The 15,653-nt window shown below is 56.5% G+C and overlaps 1 protein-coding gene across 1 annotated transcript in view; it reads left to right on the top strand.

Annotated features, from left to right (window-relative positions):
• GLI2 (GLI family zinc finger 2) overlaps nt 1-13,892 on the top strand; it is a 250,839-nt gene extending 236,947 nt beyond the window's left edge. Inside the window, exons 10-14 of the mRNA XM_087854950.1 lie at nt 935-1,084; nt 4,744-4,908; nt 6,123-6,404; nt 8,039-8,375; nt 9,673-13,892. Of these exons, the coding sequence (XP_087711076.1) occupies nt 935-1,084; nt 4,744-4,908; nt 6,123-6,404; nt 8,039-8,375; nt 9,673-12,095 (3,357 nt within the window). The 3' untranslated portion in view covers nt 12,096-13,892. The remainder of the gene's footprint in view (nt 1-934; nt 1,085-4,743; nt 4,909-6,122; nt 6,405-8,038; nt 8,376-9,672) is intronic.
• Nucleotides 13,893-15,653: the final 1,761 nt, after the last annotated feature.

The raw sequence follows: 15,653 nt of genomic DNA, 5'->3' as shown, positions 1-15,653 counted from the left end.
GTGACAGCGTCTGTGGCCCGTTGCTCCGTATCACGGGAGAAACTACTCGAGGTGGCACACATGTGGCGAGCCCGAGACAGAAGCTGGAAGGTGTGGGGGCAGGCACTGGGGAAAAGAGGGAAGTAAGTCCGCCATTCCCGGGCCAGGGCAGTGCTGCCTGGGATGCGTCTGGGGACCCCTCCTCCAGGAAAGGCTTCTCGTTCTTGCACTTCCCAGCTTCCCCCGAGATGGTCCCGCCTGCCCCGGGATACCCAGCTCCCAAGGCCATGCCCCGAGATCAGTCATGCTGTCTTTGGCTGACCTGCTTTACCTTCCTGGGCCGTCGTGTGCCAGGGACAGCCTCGCACAGTGCTCAGAGCCCAGAGCCCAGCATCAGGGTCAGAATGGAGCTCTGCCTGCACTTGTTGACCTGGCCCTACTGGGCCACGTAAGAATCTGGGCCTTGCTGAAAAGGGGCGGAGCCATCATTTCATAGGCTGCTGTCAAAAGTAGAGATGAGCATACCTTTATGTTTGCATTATGATAAAAAAAAAAGTTATTATTCAGGAATTCCTAGGACAATAGGGGCAAGTTTGGGAGAAGCGTCTCATGCACCAACCATGTGCATGTCTGCCTCGCTACAGTTCATTAGTGCCTACTGTTTGCAGCCTAGAGCGTCTTCCTCACGACCAGAGCCTGGAGCCCAGCCTGGGGTGAGCGGGATGCCCTTGCCCATCACAGATGGGCACTTTGATCACTGACTACTTGGGAAATGCCGCTGAGACGAGTAGCACACAGTAGGTCTGCAGTTAGTGGCAGCTAATGGGAGCTGATGAGGAGGTGTGGCCTGGCACACGGGCGGCGGTCTTGTCGGGCGGGGGGTCTGCACGGCCAGGTGGGGTCCGCAGCGCCGCGTGGCCGGACTCACGGCCGTCCCTGCGCTTCTCCCCGGCAGCACATCAACAATGAGCACATCCACGGGGAGAAGAAGGAGTTCGTGTGCCGCTGGCAGGCCTGCACGCGGGAGCAGAAGCCCTTCAAGGCGCAGTACATGCTGGTGGTGCACATGCGCCGGCACACGGGCGAGAAGCCGCACAAGTGCACGGTGAGCGGAGCTTCCGGCGCGGCCCTTCCCCGCCCCCCACCCCCGGCAGTCTCGGGAGGACAGCCGCGCCTCGTGGCTGATGTGGGCGTGGCTGGGCGTGGCTGGCCACGGGAAGACGTGGGTTGAATAGGCCAGGACAGCATCCCGGGGACCCACCTTCCCAACGTGTTGTCCTGTGTGCTCCTGCCCTGGGTCTTCTGCCCGTGCTTCTGCCCGTGGTGGGTTCTTGAGACCCCTCACCTGTCTGCTGTCCCAGAACTCCCATGGACTACGCATCTTGGTAGCTGCAGTGGGGATGTGCTGGCGGCTCTGTCGTTGTGCCTGTGTGGCCGTGAGCCCCACGGTACAGCTACACCCCTGTACTTCGCTTGGCTGGCAGACCGGGGACACAGGTGCTGGCTCAGTAGCACCCTGGAGTCTGCTCCCCCCCCCCCCCGAAAAGCTTCCCTGGCCAGTCAGAGCTGGAGCAATATCCCTTTCATTGAATTTCTTTTTTAATTTTTTTGAATTTCTTTTTTTTTCTATTTTTTTTAAGATTTTATTTATTTGAGAGAGAGAGAGAGAGAGAGAGAGAGAGAATGAGCAGGGAGGAGGGACAGAGGTAGAAGCTGACTCCACCGAGGAGCAGGGAGCCCGATGCAGGGCTCCATCCCAGGACTCCGGGATCACCACCGGAGCCAAAGGCAGATGCTTCACTGACTGAGCCACCCAGGCGCCCTGAATTTCTTTTTTTAAAGTGGACACAAAAATAAGACCTTTTAGACAGTTTCCCTTATGGTGTCAACAGAATTTGTGAGTATGATTGGCGAGACCCTTTTTTTAACACACACGACTGTTCCCTCTTTAAAAGGGCCGCTGGTCCAGTGGGGCACGGACGTGGTTGCGGCTAATGCCTCTGGGAGCTCTCTGTGAATTACCTTATTTTGTAATACTGAGATAGACATTTTATTCTCATTTTAATATCTCTGAAATGAGAGTGTTTTTACCCATTTACCCAGTTGATGGATATTTGAATTGTTTTCACTTTCGGGCTATATGGAAAATGCTGCCCATTAGTATACAAGTTTTCAATTCTCTTGTGTCTGTACCTTGAATAGAATTGCTGGGTCATATGGTAACTCTGTGTTCAACTTTTTGAGGACCAGCCAGACTGCTTTCCAAAAAGGCTGCACCATTTTACATTCCCACCAGCAATATGTGAGGGTTCTGCTTTCTCCATGCCCTTGTTATCACTTGCTAACTTGTCTTTTGATGACAGTCGTATTAGGGGATGTGAAGTGGCATCTCATTGTGGTTTTGATTAGCGATTCCCTAATGACTGATGACGTTGAGCATCTTTTCATGTGCTTATTGATCATTTCTATGCCATCTTTGGAGAAATGTCTACTCAAACGTGTTGCCCATTTTTAAATTGAGCTGTTTGTCTCTACCATTGGGTTGTAGTAGGTCTAAACCCTTGTCAGATTTATGAGTTTCGAGTATTTTCTGCCATTCTGTGGGTTTTCTTTTCATTTTCTAGATAGTTTCCTTTGAAGCACCAAAGTTTTTAATTTTGATGAAATCCAATTTTTTAACTCTTTGTGCTTTTGGTATCATATCTAAGAAACCATTGCCTAATCCAAGGTGATGAAGATTTATCCCTATGTTTTCTGTGAATTTTATAGTTTATAAATATATAGTCTATATTTATAGGATAGCTCTACCATTTAGGTCTTGAATCCATTTTGACTCCATTTGGGTATATGGTGTGAGGTAGGGGTCCAGCTTCATTCTTTTTGCATGTGACTGTCCAGTTGTCCTGATCCCATTTGTTGAAGAGACTGCTCTTTCCCCCATTGAATGGCCTTAACACCCTTCTCGAAAACCACTTGACAGTAATATATGAACTTATTTCTAAACTCTCACTTCTAGTCCATTGATCTCTATGTCTGTCCTTATGATAGCACCACACACAAACTTGATTACTGTAGCTTTGTAGTAAATTTTGAAATTGGGAAGTGTCAGTCTTCCAAATTTGTCCTCCTTTTGCAAGATTATTTTGGCTCTTCTGAGTCCTTGCAGCAAGTTATTTTCATAACATTCTGAGTGGCTGCAAACCATAGCCCCGTGGTACAAGCTGTGAGCTGTAGAAACAGATCAATGTACCAAATATACTCAGTCACACTGGTCAGGAATAAAGGGGAGAATATGAAGAAGACACATAAGAACCCAGTTCCTACGAGGGTTTATGTGTCATTCTGAGGGCAATTTTCATAGGAACATTAGATGCTATTGCAGTATCTTGGGAGTAGGTACAGAACCTCCTACAATGATCCATCCTTCTTCCTTCCTCTCTCCCTCCTTCTCTGCCATTCTCTCTTACTCCCTCTTTCCTTCCTTTCCAAAAATGCTTCTTGAGTGCCAAAAAATGTTTTCTCATCAGATATTAAATACTGGGAACACAAAAATGAACAAGATCTAGAAGGTACCTGTTCTTTTGGAGCTTATATCCTATGGGAAGACCACATAACAAAATGACAAAGATTATAAATTGTGGTAGGAAGTATAAAGAGAAAAGGGTAGTCTTATGATTAAGAATATCAGAGAAATTCTCCTAGAGGAAATAACCTAAGAGACTGAGAGGGGGTGAGCCAGGCCAGGACCCAGATAGGGTTCCAGCCAGAGCAGAGAGTGTGTGCAAAGGCCCCATGCCAGGAAGAACTTAGTGGGGCCAAGGAACTGAAAGGGGACCAGCATGGCCAGAGCGAGGGTAAGGGTGGCCAGCTCACTCAAGGATTCAGAGAACACTGGATTTGATTTGATTCGATTTGATTTGATTTGATTTAAGTAGGTTCCATGCCCAGCGTGGAGCCCGACATGGGGCTTGAACTCACAACCCTGAGATCAAGACCTGAGCTGAGATCAAGAGTCAGACACTTAACTGACTAAGCCACCCAGGCGCCCCTGGATTTTATTCTCAGCATGTTTTAATGCACACAAACATTCTAATCAGGGAGTGGCCCTGGAAACAGTTAAAAATAATATTTCCAAAGAGTTTTTAATGCGATGGGAAGATTCTCGCCATGTGCCATTGATTTTAATAAACAGAATATGTAACTAAATATGTGTTATGTTACCATTTGGGTTTTTAAACATTTGGGATGAACTACAAGTCCCCAGAGAGAGACTTACCTGGATGTTGGCAGTGGCTGTCCCTGGGCAGCCGATGGTTTTCATTTCTCTTTTTGCACTTCTCCATCTTCTCCAAGTTTTCTAGAGTGGCCTTGTGTTGTTTTATAATCAGAAAGCAAGGTGGACATTATTGTTAAAATACATACTCCTGGAGCGCCCAGGTGGCTCAGTCGTTAAGCGTCTGCCTTTGGCTCAGGACGTGATCCCAGAGTCCTGGGATGGAGCCCCAGATCAGTCTCCCTACTCCGCTGGGAACCTGCTTCTTCCTCTCCCACTCCCCCTGCTTGTGTTCCCTCTCTCTCCAGCTGTCTCTCTCTGTCAAATAAATAAATAAAATCTTAAAAAAAAAAAAAAAACATGCTCCTGAGTGCACCAGCAGGGTGAAGCGGACGGGGGGTCTGGGGAGGAGGCAGCACGCCAGCCCCTAAGGTCGGGTTCCCTGTGTTGGATCTGGGGCACCCTCACTGATTGAACCCACCTCCTCCCAGTTCGAGGGCTGCTCAAAGGCCTACTCTCGCCTGGAGAACCTGAAGACGCACCTGCGGTCCCACACTGGGGAGAAACCATACGTGTGTGAACACGAGGGTTGCAACAAGGCCTTCTCCAACGCCTCAGACCGTGCCAAGCACCAGAACCGCACCCACTCCAACGAGGTACCCGGCCAGTGTGTGCACAGTGCGTGCACATGGGGCCCCTCTGATGAGTGCATAAATGCATCATCCCATGGCTTCTAGTAGGCTGCCAGGTAGCTAAATGCCCAATGCCCCTTGCCCCCTCCCGCCTACTGTCTGAGCTCAGCATGCATCAGCAGTCCCCTGCCGCTCCACCCTGGGCAGCTGGCAACAGCATGCTGCAGCTGCTACTGCTCTCTGACCTACCGTAGCTGTCAGCCCCCCACTGATAAGGCACAGAGCAGCCTTTGTCTCCCCAGGTAGCCAGACCCCCTGGCAGGGCTGATGGAGCCCAGGGAGAAAAGTCCACTGTACCTGCCTCCCAGTCCAGGCCCAGCCCCTCCACTGCTTTTGCTTGGGTAGACTCAGGAAGGAACATTTCCAAAGGCTTAAATACATTCTGGATCCCAAGAAGATTTCTTACAATGCTTGTAAGAAATCAGAGGAATTCCCAAAGGAATCTAAGCCCCGTAGGGTCTCTACACACAAGAGCTAGCCTTGGAGAGGAGTGTGTTGATGTACATGTGTGGAGGTTTGCGTGTATGTAGATGTATGTGTGTATGTATTATGTGGGTCTGTGTGGATGCATATTTGTAGGATGTGTGTGTGTGCGGGTGTTTATGCACTTGCACACATGTACATATGTATGTATGTGTATGGTGTGTCTGCATGGATGTGTGTGTGTGTGTGTGTGAGAGAGAGAACTCGGGACTGAGGTTCAGAAAACCTGGGTTTTTGTCCCATTCCTGAGTGACTTTGAGCCAGTTTCTTTGCCTCTGTGAACCCGTTTTTCCACATCAGAGAGATCAGGGTGTTAATGCTGTCTCGCAAGTATTACAAAATAATACACTCCTACTGATAGCAAAAATCCCGGTGCCCTGGTCCCTGGGGAGGCGGCATCGCAATCACACCAAGCTCTGTGTCCCCACCCCCTCCATAGCCTCTGATCTATGTCCCCAGCTTGTGTTGAGGGCTTCCTCAGCCATGTGCTTAACCACATGAAAAGATGGCAGATAAGACCAATGGGACTGAGCGCCTGCAGGCCTGGGGCCAGCATGGCTCCATCCTGGGTGCCCTGGCTGCAGACAGGTCCGACACCTTCTGACTGTGCCAGCCAAAGGACGTGGCATGGCTTTAGGAGAATGGGGAGCACTCCCACTCAAGAGTTCATAACACAGGCCTGCTTCTCTTCCCAGAAACCCTATATCTGCAAGATCCCAGGCTGCACCAAACGCTACACGGACCCCAGCTCTCTCCGGAAGCACGTGAAAACGGTACACGGCCCAGACGCTCACGTCACCAAGAAACAGCGCAACGACGTGCACCTCCGCGCCCCCCTGCTCAAGGAGAACGGGGACAGTGAGGCCAGTGCTGAGCCTGGTGGCCGGGGCCCGGAGGAGACTGCCGAGGCCAGCAGCACCAGCCAGGCCGTGGAGGACTGCCTACACGTCAAAGCCATCAAGACCGAGAGCTCCGGGGTAAGCAGAGCTGGACAGTGGAGGCCCCACTGCATGCCTCCCACCCCCCAGGAGATCAAGCCCGACAGCAGGAGGGCCCAGAGCCCCGACTGCAGCTGTGGGTTCTGCCTCGGGGTCCCCCCCACGTCTAAGTACACGATGATGTCCTCCTCTCTCCAGCTCCACTTTCTTCCCTTCACGACCTTGGGCCTCTCATAGAACCTGTCTTGTGCCAGTTCTCGTTCTGCTGGGCAGGGCCATGGCCATGGAGATGCCTGCCCACACGTGGTCAGTCTGTGGGTGGTTCCTGGGGTCTGCCTTTCCAACCAGCACCCGAGCGCTACAGTTGGTCCCCTCCCCTCTGTCCTGTCTCTGCGTCCTTGCCCCTGTGGCCACCACTCCTTTTGTTCTAACCACCTGTTCTTTGTCTCCACCTCTTTTTCTCGACTGTACCTCCCCTAAGGATAGACGGTACTGAGGTGAGCAGAGAAGCCCGGCCGGGGTGTGGGTGGGCTGGCGTGCTGAGGGCGGGCTGGGGTGCTGGTCCAGGGCTGCCGCCTGGGTGCAGACCGATCAGTCAGTCCAGGCCCCTCGGGAGCCTGGTAAGGGGGGGTTGGATCAGTAGGCACCAGGCACTGTATGTGGAACCCCTGGGATAGATAAAGGCTGGCAGCAGGAGTCAGGCTGGCAGATAGAGGAGCAAACTGTGGGGACCGAGCCTCCACCAGGGACAGGGCTGAGTGGAGGCGTGAGTTCAGGGCACAGAGGAGGAAAAGACTAGCCGACAGAGGGTCTTGAGTGCCAACGTAAGAAATGAGGGTCGTGCCATGGGCAGAAGGGAGCACTGTCACTGAAAATTCCAGAAAAGTCTGGATTTGGGGGCATGTGGCCTGGGAATGAGCCCACAGGTGCAGTATCTGAAGTGAACCCCAGCCGGGCTCAGATCCCAGGTCCCAGTGGAGGCCGCCCAGGTTGTGTGGAGTCCCGAGTTGTACACATGAGCCATGAATTCTCTGCCCCCCTCGGCATCGACCCAGAGGGAGGGCTGGTTTGGGGTGGCCATTCAGGCAAGGGCTTGCATCGAGCAGGTCCACCCTCCCTGATCTTCCTGGCCGTTTCCAACAACCTGCCTCTGGCCCGTTGAGAAGGTACCCGGTCAGCAGGATGCCACTGCTCCTTGCTTCATCATATGCACGTCCCTGTTGTTGGGAACATTGAGCGCCCTCTCTTATGTCGACTCCATGCAGCCATGGCAGCCTCTGTGGGGCACAGACTCAAAGTGTCCCCACGCCCTGAAAGCTCAGCATGCAGAGCTCTGGCCCAGATGCCGGCCGGGAGAACTGAGGAGCAGGAGACAGGGTAACTTGGGGCTGTCCACTCCCAGGCACCCTCTGCCTCCGGAGGCTTCCCGTCCAGCCACTGACCCCGTCCCAGAGGCACTCCAAGTGCATCTTCTAGTTGGGGAAGCTGAGGTTCAGAGAAGTGAGGTGGCTGGGCCACCTGCTACAGACAGACAGCAATGTTTGAAAGTTCCTCCGCATGACAGCCTCCTTCCCGGGTGTGCAAGGGCATGGGGTGTATGCGGGCAGGGGTGCAGGGCCAGGTGGATTCTCACAGCCTCTGAGTCTGTGCCTTCTCACCACACCTCCCTGTAGCTGTGTCAGTCCAGCCCCGGGGCCCAGTCGTCCTGCAGCAGTGAGCCCTCTCCCCTGGGCAGTGCCCCCAACAATGACAGCGGCGTGGAGATGCCGGGGACAGGGCCCGGGAGCCTGGGAGACCTGACGGCTCTGGATGACACGCCCCCAGGGGCCGATGCCTCAGCGCTGGCCGCTCCATCTGCTGGTGGCCTGCAGCTGCGCAAACACATGACCGCCATGCACCGGTTCGAGCAGCTCAAGAAGGAGAAACTCAAGTCACTCAAGGATTCCTGCTCCTGGGCCGGGCCGGCTCCACACACCCGGACCACCAAGCTGCCTCCCCTCCCAGGAAGTGGTGAGTGGAGGCTCCGGGTGTGCGGGCAGGGGCGGGACAGGGCCTGGGGCCAGTACCCACTAGGTTCCCTTCCATCAACCTCCATGTGCCATCTCACCGGATGCCCACAATAGGATGGATCTTACCAGTCCTTTGCACAGATAAGGAAAGTGAGGCTTGGAGAGGTGAAAGTGCCCCCTTGGATCAATGGCAGAGCTGAGTGAGACCCGGGCCCGAGTAGCTCCAAGCCCGGGCTCTTCAGCTATACCATGCTTCTGCTCTGGGCACTGTGGCAAAGGCTCTGGGGAGGAGAGCAATATATCCCGGTCCTTATGGTTCAAAGGCCATGCCATGAGTTGCACACCGGATGGGGGAAGGAGCCGGGGAACGAGGACGGAGCTGGGGCTGGAGCTGGGGAGAGGAGGGAGACAGCGTGTCAGCTGGGGAAGAACGGGAGGACTTTATGCAGAAGACAGGCTCAGGAGGTGCCAGCCAGGCTTGGAGATGCACGGTGTCCTCAGGAGCATCTCCTGAGTGCCGACTCTGGGCCAGGCGGTGAGCTGGACCCACAGCCAGTGTGCGGGACGCTGAGATGCACCACCCAGGTCTCCCTCGAAGGGAGGATTTGTTGCCCCAGCTGTTGAGAGAACTGCTGGCAAACGGCCTTCAACTCTCAGCCTCAGGCCGAAATCGCCTGGCTTGCAGACAGCTGCCTTACCCGAGGTCACCCCTTCCCAGGGTGGCCCCCATCCAGTGACTGCTCACGGCAGGAGTGTAAGGCTGTTCAAGGCCCAGAGCTCCTTGTGACATCAGCTGTCGTCAGGCCTGCGTGGCAACACACCTCTCAACCCCATTCCCATTCTGGGGACTTTGCTCCCTTCCATGGGCGGGCGTCTCAGTGGGCTGCCTATAAGCTTCCCGGGAGCCGCCTGGCCACACCCGGGCCCAGATGGTGAAGGGGCAGGGAGGCCTGGCCAGGGCCTCCCGGGCTCCTCCTCCCCAGCTCTCAATAACCTCTCCTAAGGAGAGGCACATTTTATCTCCAGCTGGAGAAACTAAGGATCAGACAGAATGAGAATTCAGGGCCGGCCAGGCAGTGGCAGCTAAGACCGGAATCAGGCCTCCTGACTCCCATGGGCCCATCATTTGTTCACTTACTGTTGCCCCCTTCCCTCCTTTCATTTAGAAGTCACTGGTTGAGCGCCTGCTGTGTGCCAGGCCCTGTAGCAGGGCTCCCGCGGCCGCAAGCTCGGCCGGGTCAAAACAGGCAGAGCAGCCGCGCCCTGTCCCGGCCGCTGACCCCTCTCCTTGCCTGCAGGCTCCATCCTGGAAAACCTCAGCGGCGGGGGCGGCGGGCCGGCCGGGCTGCTGCCCAACCCGCGGCTGTCCGAGCTGTCCGCGAGCGAGGTGACCATGCTGAGCCACCTGCAGGAGCGCCGGGACAGCTCCACCAGCACGGTCAGCTCCGCCTACACCGTGAGCCGCCGCTCCTCCGGCATCTCCCCCTACTTCTCCAGCCGCCGTTCCAGTGAGGCGTCGCCCCTGGGCGCCGGCCGCCCCCACAACGCCAGCTCGGCCGACTCCTACGACCCCATCTCCACCGACGCGTCGCGGCGCTCCAGCGAGGCCAGCCAGTGCAGCGGCGGCGCGGGGCCGCTCAGCCTCACGCCCGCGCAGCAGTACAGCCTGCGGGCCAAGTACGCGGCGGCCACCGGCGGGCCGCCCCCCACCCCGCTGCCCGGCCTGGAGCGCGCGAGCCTGCGGACCAGGCTGGCGCCGCCCGGCCCCTGCCCACGCCCGCTGGGGCCACGGCGGGGCAGCGACGGGCCGGCCCACGGCTCCGTGGGGCCCGCGCCCGCCTTCCCCCACGAGGCTCCGGGCGGCGGGGCGCGGCGAGCCAGCGACCCCGTGAGGCGGCCCGACGCCCTGGCCGCGCCGCGAGTGCAGCGCTTCCACAGCGCCCACGACGTGAACCCGGCCCCGCTGCCGCCCTGCGCCGACCGGCGAGGCCTCCGCCTGCCCGGCCACGCGAGCGTCGACGGCGGCCTGGCCCGCGGCGCCTACTCGCCCCGGCCGCCCAGCATCAGCGAGCACGTGGCCATGGAGGCCCTGGCAGCCGGGGCGGACGGCGCGGGGTCTGAGCTGGGCCTCGTGCTGCCCGAGGACGACCTCGTGCTGCCCGACGACGTGGTGCAGTACATCAAGGCGCACGCCGGGGGGGCCCTGGACGGCAGCCCCCCGCAGGCCTATCCCCCGGAAAGCACCTGCTTCCCTGAGAACCCCAAACTGCCCAGCCCCGGGCTGCACGGCCAGCGCAGGATGGTGGCCGCGGACTCCAACGTGGGCCCCGCGGCCCCGGTGCTGGGAGGCTGCCAGCTGGGCTACGGGGCCCCCTCCAGCCTGAACAAGAACAGCATGCCTGTGCAGTGGAATGAGGTGAGCTCCGGCACCATGGACACCCTGGCCAGCCAGGGGAAGCCCGCGCCCTTCCCACAGGGCAACCTGGCTGTGGTGCAGCAGAAGCCGGCTTTCAGCCAGTACCCAGGCTATAGTCCGCAAGGTCTGCCGCTGAGCCCGGGGGCCCTGGACACCGCGCAGGCACACTTTCAGCCCTGCGGGGGAGGCCCCTCCGTGCCTAGAATCAATTATCAGCAGCAGCTACGGCAGCCGGGGACAGGTGGTCAGTGTCCCAATATGACCAGCACTGCGAGCCCCCACACCCACTATGGCCAAGCGCACCCCCAGCTGAGCCCCAGTACCATGGGCGGGGCCCTGAACCAGTACCCCCCATCCTGCAGCAACATGGCAGCCAAGCCAGTCCACCTGGGGCTCCCCCAGCAAATGGAAGTTGCTCCCGAAACCACCATGGTGGGCAGCAATCGCAGGGAACTCGGAATCACCAATTCCTCCCTGGCCGGGATGCCACCCCTTCACTCAACCCAGAGCTACCCACAGCAGAGCCATCACCTGGCAACCCCCATGAGCCAGGAGGGCTACTGCCAGGGCCCCAGCCTTCTGTCTTCCCAGCAACCCGGCTTCATGGAGCCCCAGCAGGGCGCCGTGGGGGTGGCAGGATCCAGCTTTGGCCTAGTGCAACCCCGGCCACCCGCTGAGCCCAGTCCTGCTGGCTGCCACCGTGGGGTGCGGGCTGGGCTGCAGCTGGCCTATGCCAGGGCCACCAGCCATGCCATGGCTGCTGCGTCGGCCAACCAGGAGATGGCAGATGTGCCCAAAGGAGCGATGGGCAACATGGTGTGCCGGCCCCCTCAGCGACCCCCACAGGACACGGCTGGGGCCCAGGACCACAGCATGCTCTGCTACTACGCCCAGATCCACATGTACGAACAGAATGGGGGCCTGGAGAACCATCTGGGCTGCCAGGTCATGCGGCCCCAGCCACCGCAGCCACAGGCCTGCCCAGACAGCATCCAGCCCCAGCCCTTGCCCTCGCCTGGGGTCAACCAGGTGTCCAGCACGGTGGACTCCCAGCTCCTGGAGGCTCCCCAGATTGATTTCGATGCCATCATGGATGATGGCGATCACTCCAGCCTGCTCTCAGGAGCCCTGAGTCCCAGCCTCCTCCACAGCCTCTCCCAGAACTCCTCCTGCCTCACCACCCCCCGGAACTCCCTGACGCTGCCCTCCATCCCCACGGGCATCAGCAACATGGCTGTTGGGGACATGAGCTCCATGCTCACCAGCCTGGCCGAGGAGAGCAAGTTCCTGAACATGATGACTTAAGGCCCCAACCCCTGGCGCTCAGTGGACTCGGAGGAGCCATCCTTTCCCAGAGCGTGGGGCTTTTGTCAATTTTGTCTTTTTCCAAAAAAGTATTAAATAGGTCTGAGGGAGTGTGGCCAATGGCTGGTTCAGACCACAAATGCTTTACGGGCACGTTTGTGTGTGTCCTGTCTGGTCTTCTTTTGGGTTATTTTTCGGAGCACTGAAAAAAAGTGTCAATTGGGAAAGGCAAAGTAGAAATGAAAAACTCATTTGCACAGTGCTTCCCAGCCTTTGGTGTTTATAGGACCAAATTGTTCTGGCGTCTTCGCCTCTGTCATTTGGCTAATGAGGGATTTCATTGGCCAAGTTTTCCAAGTACACGAGTAAAGAGGGTAGAGGGACCACATTTGGGTTTGAATCTGAAAGCCATACTGGATATTCTAATCCTGGAAGATAAGCTTCTCATTCCCCTACCTGCGGGGTCAAAGAATTCTTCTATGAAGCTTACTTCTTGAGGCCTCTAACATCCCCCGTGCCACAGAGAAAGAAGATCTTGACCTGGATGATTTGGAAGCACGTCCTGATTCCAGGTTTGGTAGAGCTGGCACGTCTGCCCCCAAAAAGCCGAGTGTGCGACTGGCAGACTGTCCAAGTGCATACGAATGAATAAAGTATGGAAGGATTGCCAGAGAAGAGAAAGAAAAATTGTAGTCCTTGGGGCAAGCCCAGGAGCTGCCCTGGCTTCTCCAGACCGTGTTTACAGTGTTCATGCATGTCGAATGTAGCCCTTCCTGGAAAGAACACTTTCTTCTAAATACCTCGGGGCTGCTGGAGCTGCTGTGGGTTAGGGATGGACCCAGGCGAGCCAAAGCCTGGCACGCGGCCTCGAGAAAGTGGGAGAGCACCAGGGGCCCAGCCTCGGGCCACCCTGGAGATCGCCCGTAAGAAGAGGAAGTCGTATGTTTACCCAATTCTGTCTCTCCAGTGCACTGTCCACCCACTTGACCATGGAAAAGCCCAGGACTTGACAGCAGCCTCCGCCTAGGCTCCCCCGGGCTGTGTTGTCTGCTCACCTGCAGCCCAGGGGTCTATGCCGAGGCACCTGTGCAGTCCCGGGATCTTCCGGACTCCTTCCCTCTGTCCTCCTGCTCATTTTGCAAAGTACGATGACCTGCATGGTGTTTTGGTGGGGGTGGGAGGGTGACGGGGTTGATTCTTGGGACTCTGAGGGACCGTCACTGAATGTTCCTTTTCGGCGTGACCAAGCCCCACCTGGAAATGGAATTTGGAACTGGCATCAGAAGACATCGTTCCTGAACGTACTGCAGGGTGACTCGGTGCCTCCTCCCCACCACACACACACACACACACACACACACACCGCACGCCTTCCCGTGTTGAATTCGTGGCAACCTTGCCAAAACCAGCCGCACCACGAGGAGCCGGATGCCGTGACCCTGGCCTCAACCAGGACAGGGCCGAAACCTTACCTGGGCCCTCCACGTCCCAGAACATCAGATGCTTTGTTAGGGTCCAAAGACAAAGCCAATGCCAGATAACAGCCCTGGGCCGCCGCCCGGGGTCTGGGCTCCGTGGAGGTGTTCATGCAGTCCCTGAGCTGGGATTTCGCTAGCCGTTCCCAGCCCGTGTATAGTCTGTACAGACGGCGTCAGCCCTGAAAATACTGTAGGTGAATCAGCCAGCCAAAGTTATATCTTCGAAATATTTAGCTTTTTCTACATGCTATGAATTGAGATGACACGCTCAACTTGTAAATAAGTCTTTTTGTACATTAAAAAAGTAATTTTTTCATAATTTAGTCTATCTGTTTCTTCCTTGACAGTAGTTAATGAGAACCCGAGCAGTAAATTTGGTGCATTTGAACAGAAACTAGGCTGTATTTTTTCACAACAGTGTCAAAATTGACTGTCCCGCCTTCACCGAGAAATGTTTAATGCTGAGGCATTTACTGGCTGTTTGCTTGTTGTCTCCGGGCGTGAGGGTGGGCAGGGTTTGACGATTTACGGTGACCATCCGGCTGTTCTTCCAGCGAGCTGATCTGAACATCTAAGCTGGTTTGCCGAGAACCTTGTGTACCAGACCCAGGTATTTTCCCGAGCACTCGTCCCAGAGTGTTCCTCAGGTCAGAGTTCCATCTCTGATGGGTAATTTGATGAGCACTCTTGAGTCAGGGTGGGGGTTGGGAGAAGATAGATGCCTGTGCTTGGTGCTGGCAAAAGGAGAAAGGAGAGGCAGATGGAGCCGTGTGATCCCCAGCAGCCAGCCTGGGGCGAAAGGGCCCACGGGGAGCGGCCACGAGCCGGAACTCTGAGCTCTACAAGGTGGCCCTGGCAGGTACACAGGGAGGGCCCAGATCTAGCAAGCCAGCAGTCAGCCATTAGCCATGATCAAGCCACTATAGGGAACCTCAGGGGGCCAGTGAGTAGGGCACGTGGACTGGGGTGGTTTCTGGGACAGGAAAACAGAGGGGGGCGCCTAAGACCAGGTTAGAGGGGGTAGGGCCGGGCACGCTGGGCCCCTGAACTCCCTCCTCTCCATGAGAAAAACCCTGGCACCCGCCTCAGAGAGTCCAGAGCCAAAGCCATGCAGAGGGCCTTCAGTTCTGTGGCATGAGACCAAGTGCACTGAGGAAAGTAGGAAACCCCCAAGGAAAGTAGAATTTAGCAGGTTTCCCTTCTGCAGGGCACCCCAAAGACTTCCCTGGCTGTCTGGCCATAATCTCCTGCTAGAAAACCCATAGCCAGAGCCACACTCGCGGGCCTCGCTCCTCCATGAAGACTCACTTAGCCGATGGCACCCTTGGGAGGAGGAACTGAGCATGCCTGCCTGCGCCCTGTGTCTGCCTCCTGCAAAGCTCGTCCTCAGGCCTTGTTCCTCTGCCTCCCCACGTGGTAAGTCTCTGGAAGCAGCTGTGCCCTGCTTGGGGGGCAGAGGGAGGCCACAAATTGTTCAGAGCTGCCTGAGACTTGTTGTGTCACAGTGTGAGGAAGCCCATCATGGCCCCATGGCCCCATCAGCTAACCGTGGCCACAGTCGTGCTGCAGACCAATCCACGAAGCTTCAGCACCATGAACATCTGCTGAACTTCTGAGTCTGGGCCAAATGAGCGTGGACTGCTCCAGGCTGGGCTGGGCAGGGCATCTCTGGGGACCGCTAATCCAATCAGCTTGGGGGGAGCAGCTTGTATCAAGCCCACGTGACTCCCTTCTTCCTCCTGCAGCCAGGGTGCTGCTGGCCTGGCCGCTGCCTTCTTGCGGCAACAGCTGGAACACAAGGGAAGAAGCAGGAGAATGAAGGTCCTCTTTAGGCCTCTGCTTAGCACCACGGAACAGTTCGTTCCTCTGGCCAAAGCAAGTCACGTGGCCAAACCCATCAGCAGTGACTTTAGTAGGAAACTGCTTTCCTTCTATGGAAGGGAGGGGGAGAGAGTCACTATTTCTCAACAACATATAATCCACCACAGTCCGGCCTCATAAAGGCTGCGATGCCTGTCCCTCCCACATGTAAAATATACTCACCCCAGACCCCCAGAAGTCTCTGCACTCGTTGGTCAGG

The sequence above is a fragment of the Ursus americanus genome, chromosome 1 (genome assembly GCF_024610735.1).
Source record: "Ursus americanus isolate L20-20 chromosome 1, mUrsAme1.1.p, whole genome shotgun sequence".
Lineage (NCBI taxonomy): Eukaryota > Metazoa > Chordata > Mammalia > Carnivora > Ursidae > Ursus > Ursus americanus.
Note: the sequence above shows the minus strand (reverse complement) of the source record. Positions and strands in the feature narration are given on the sequence as shown.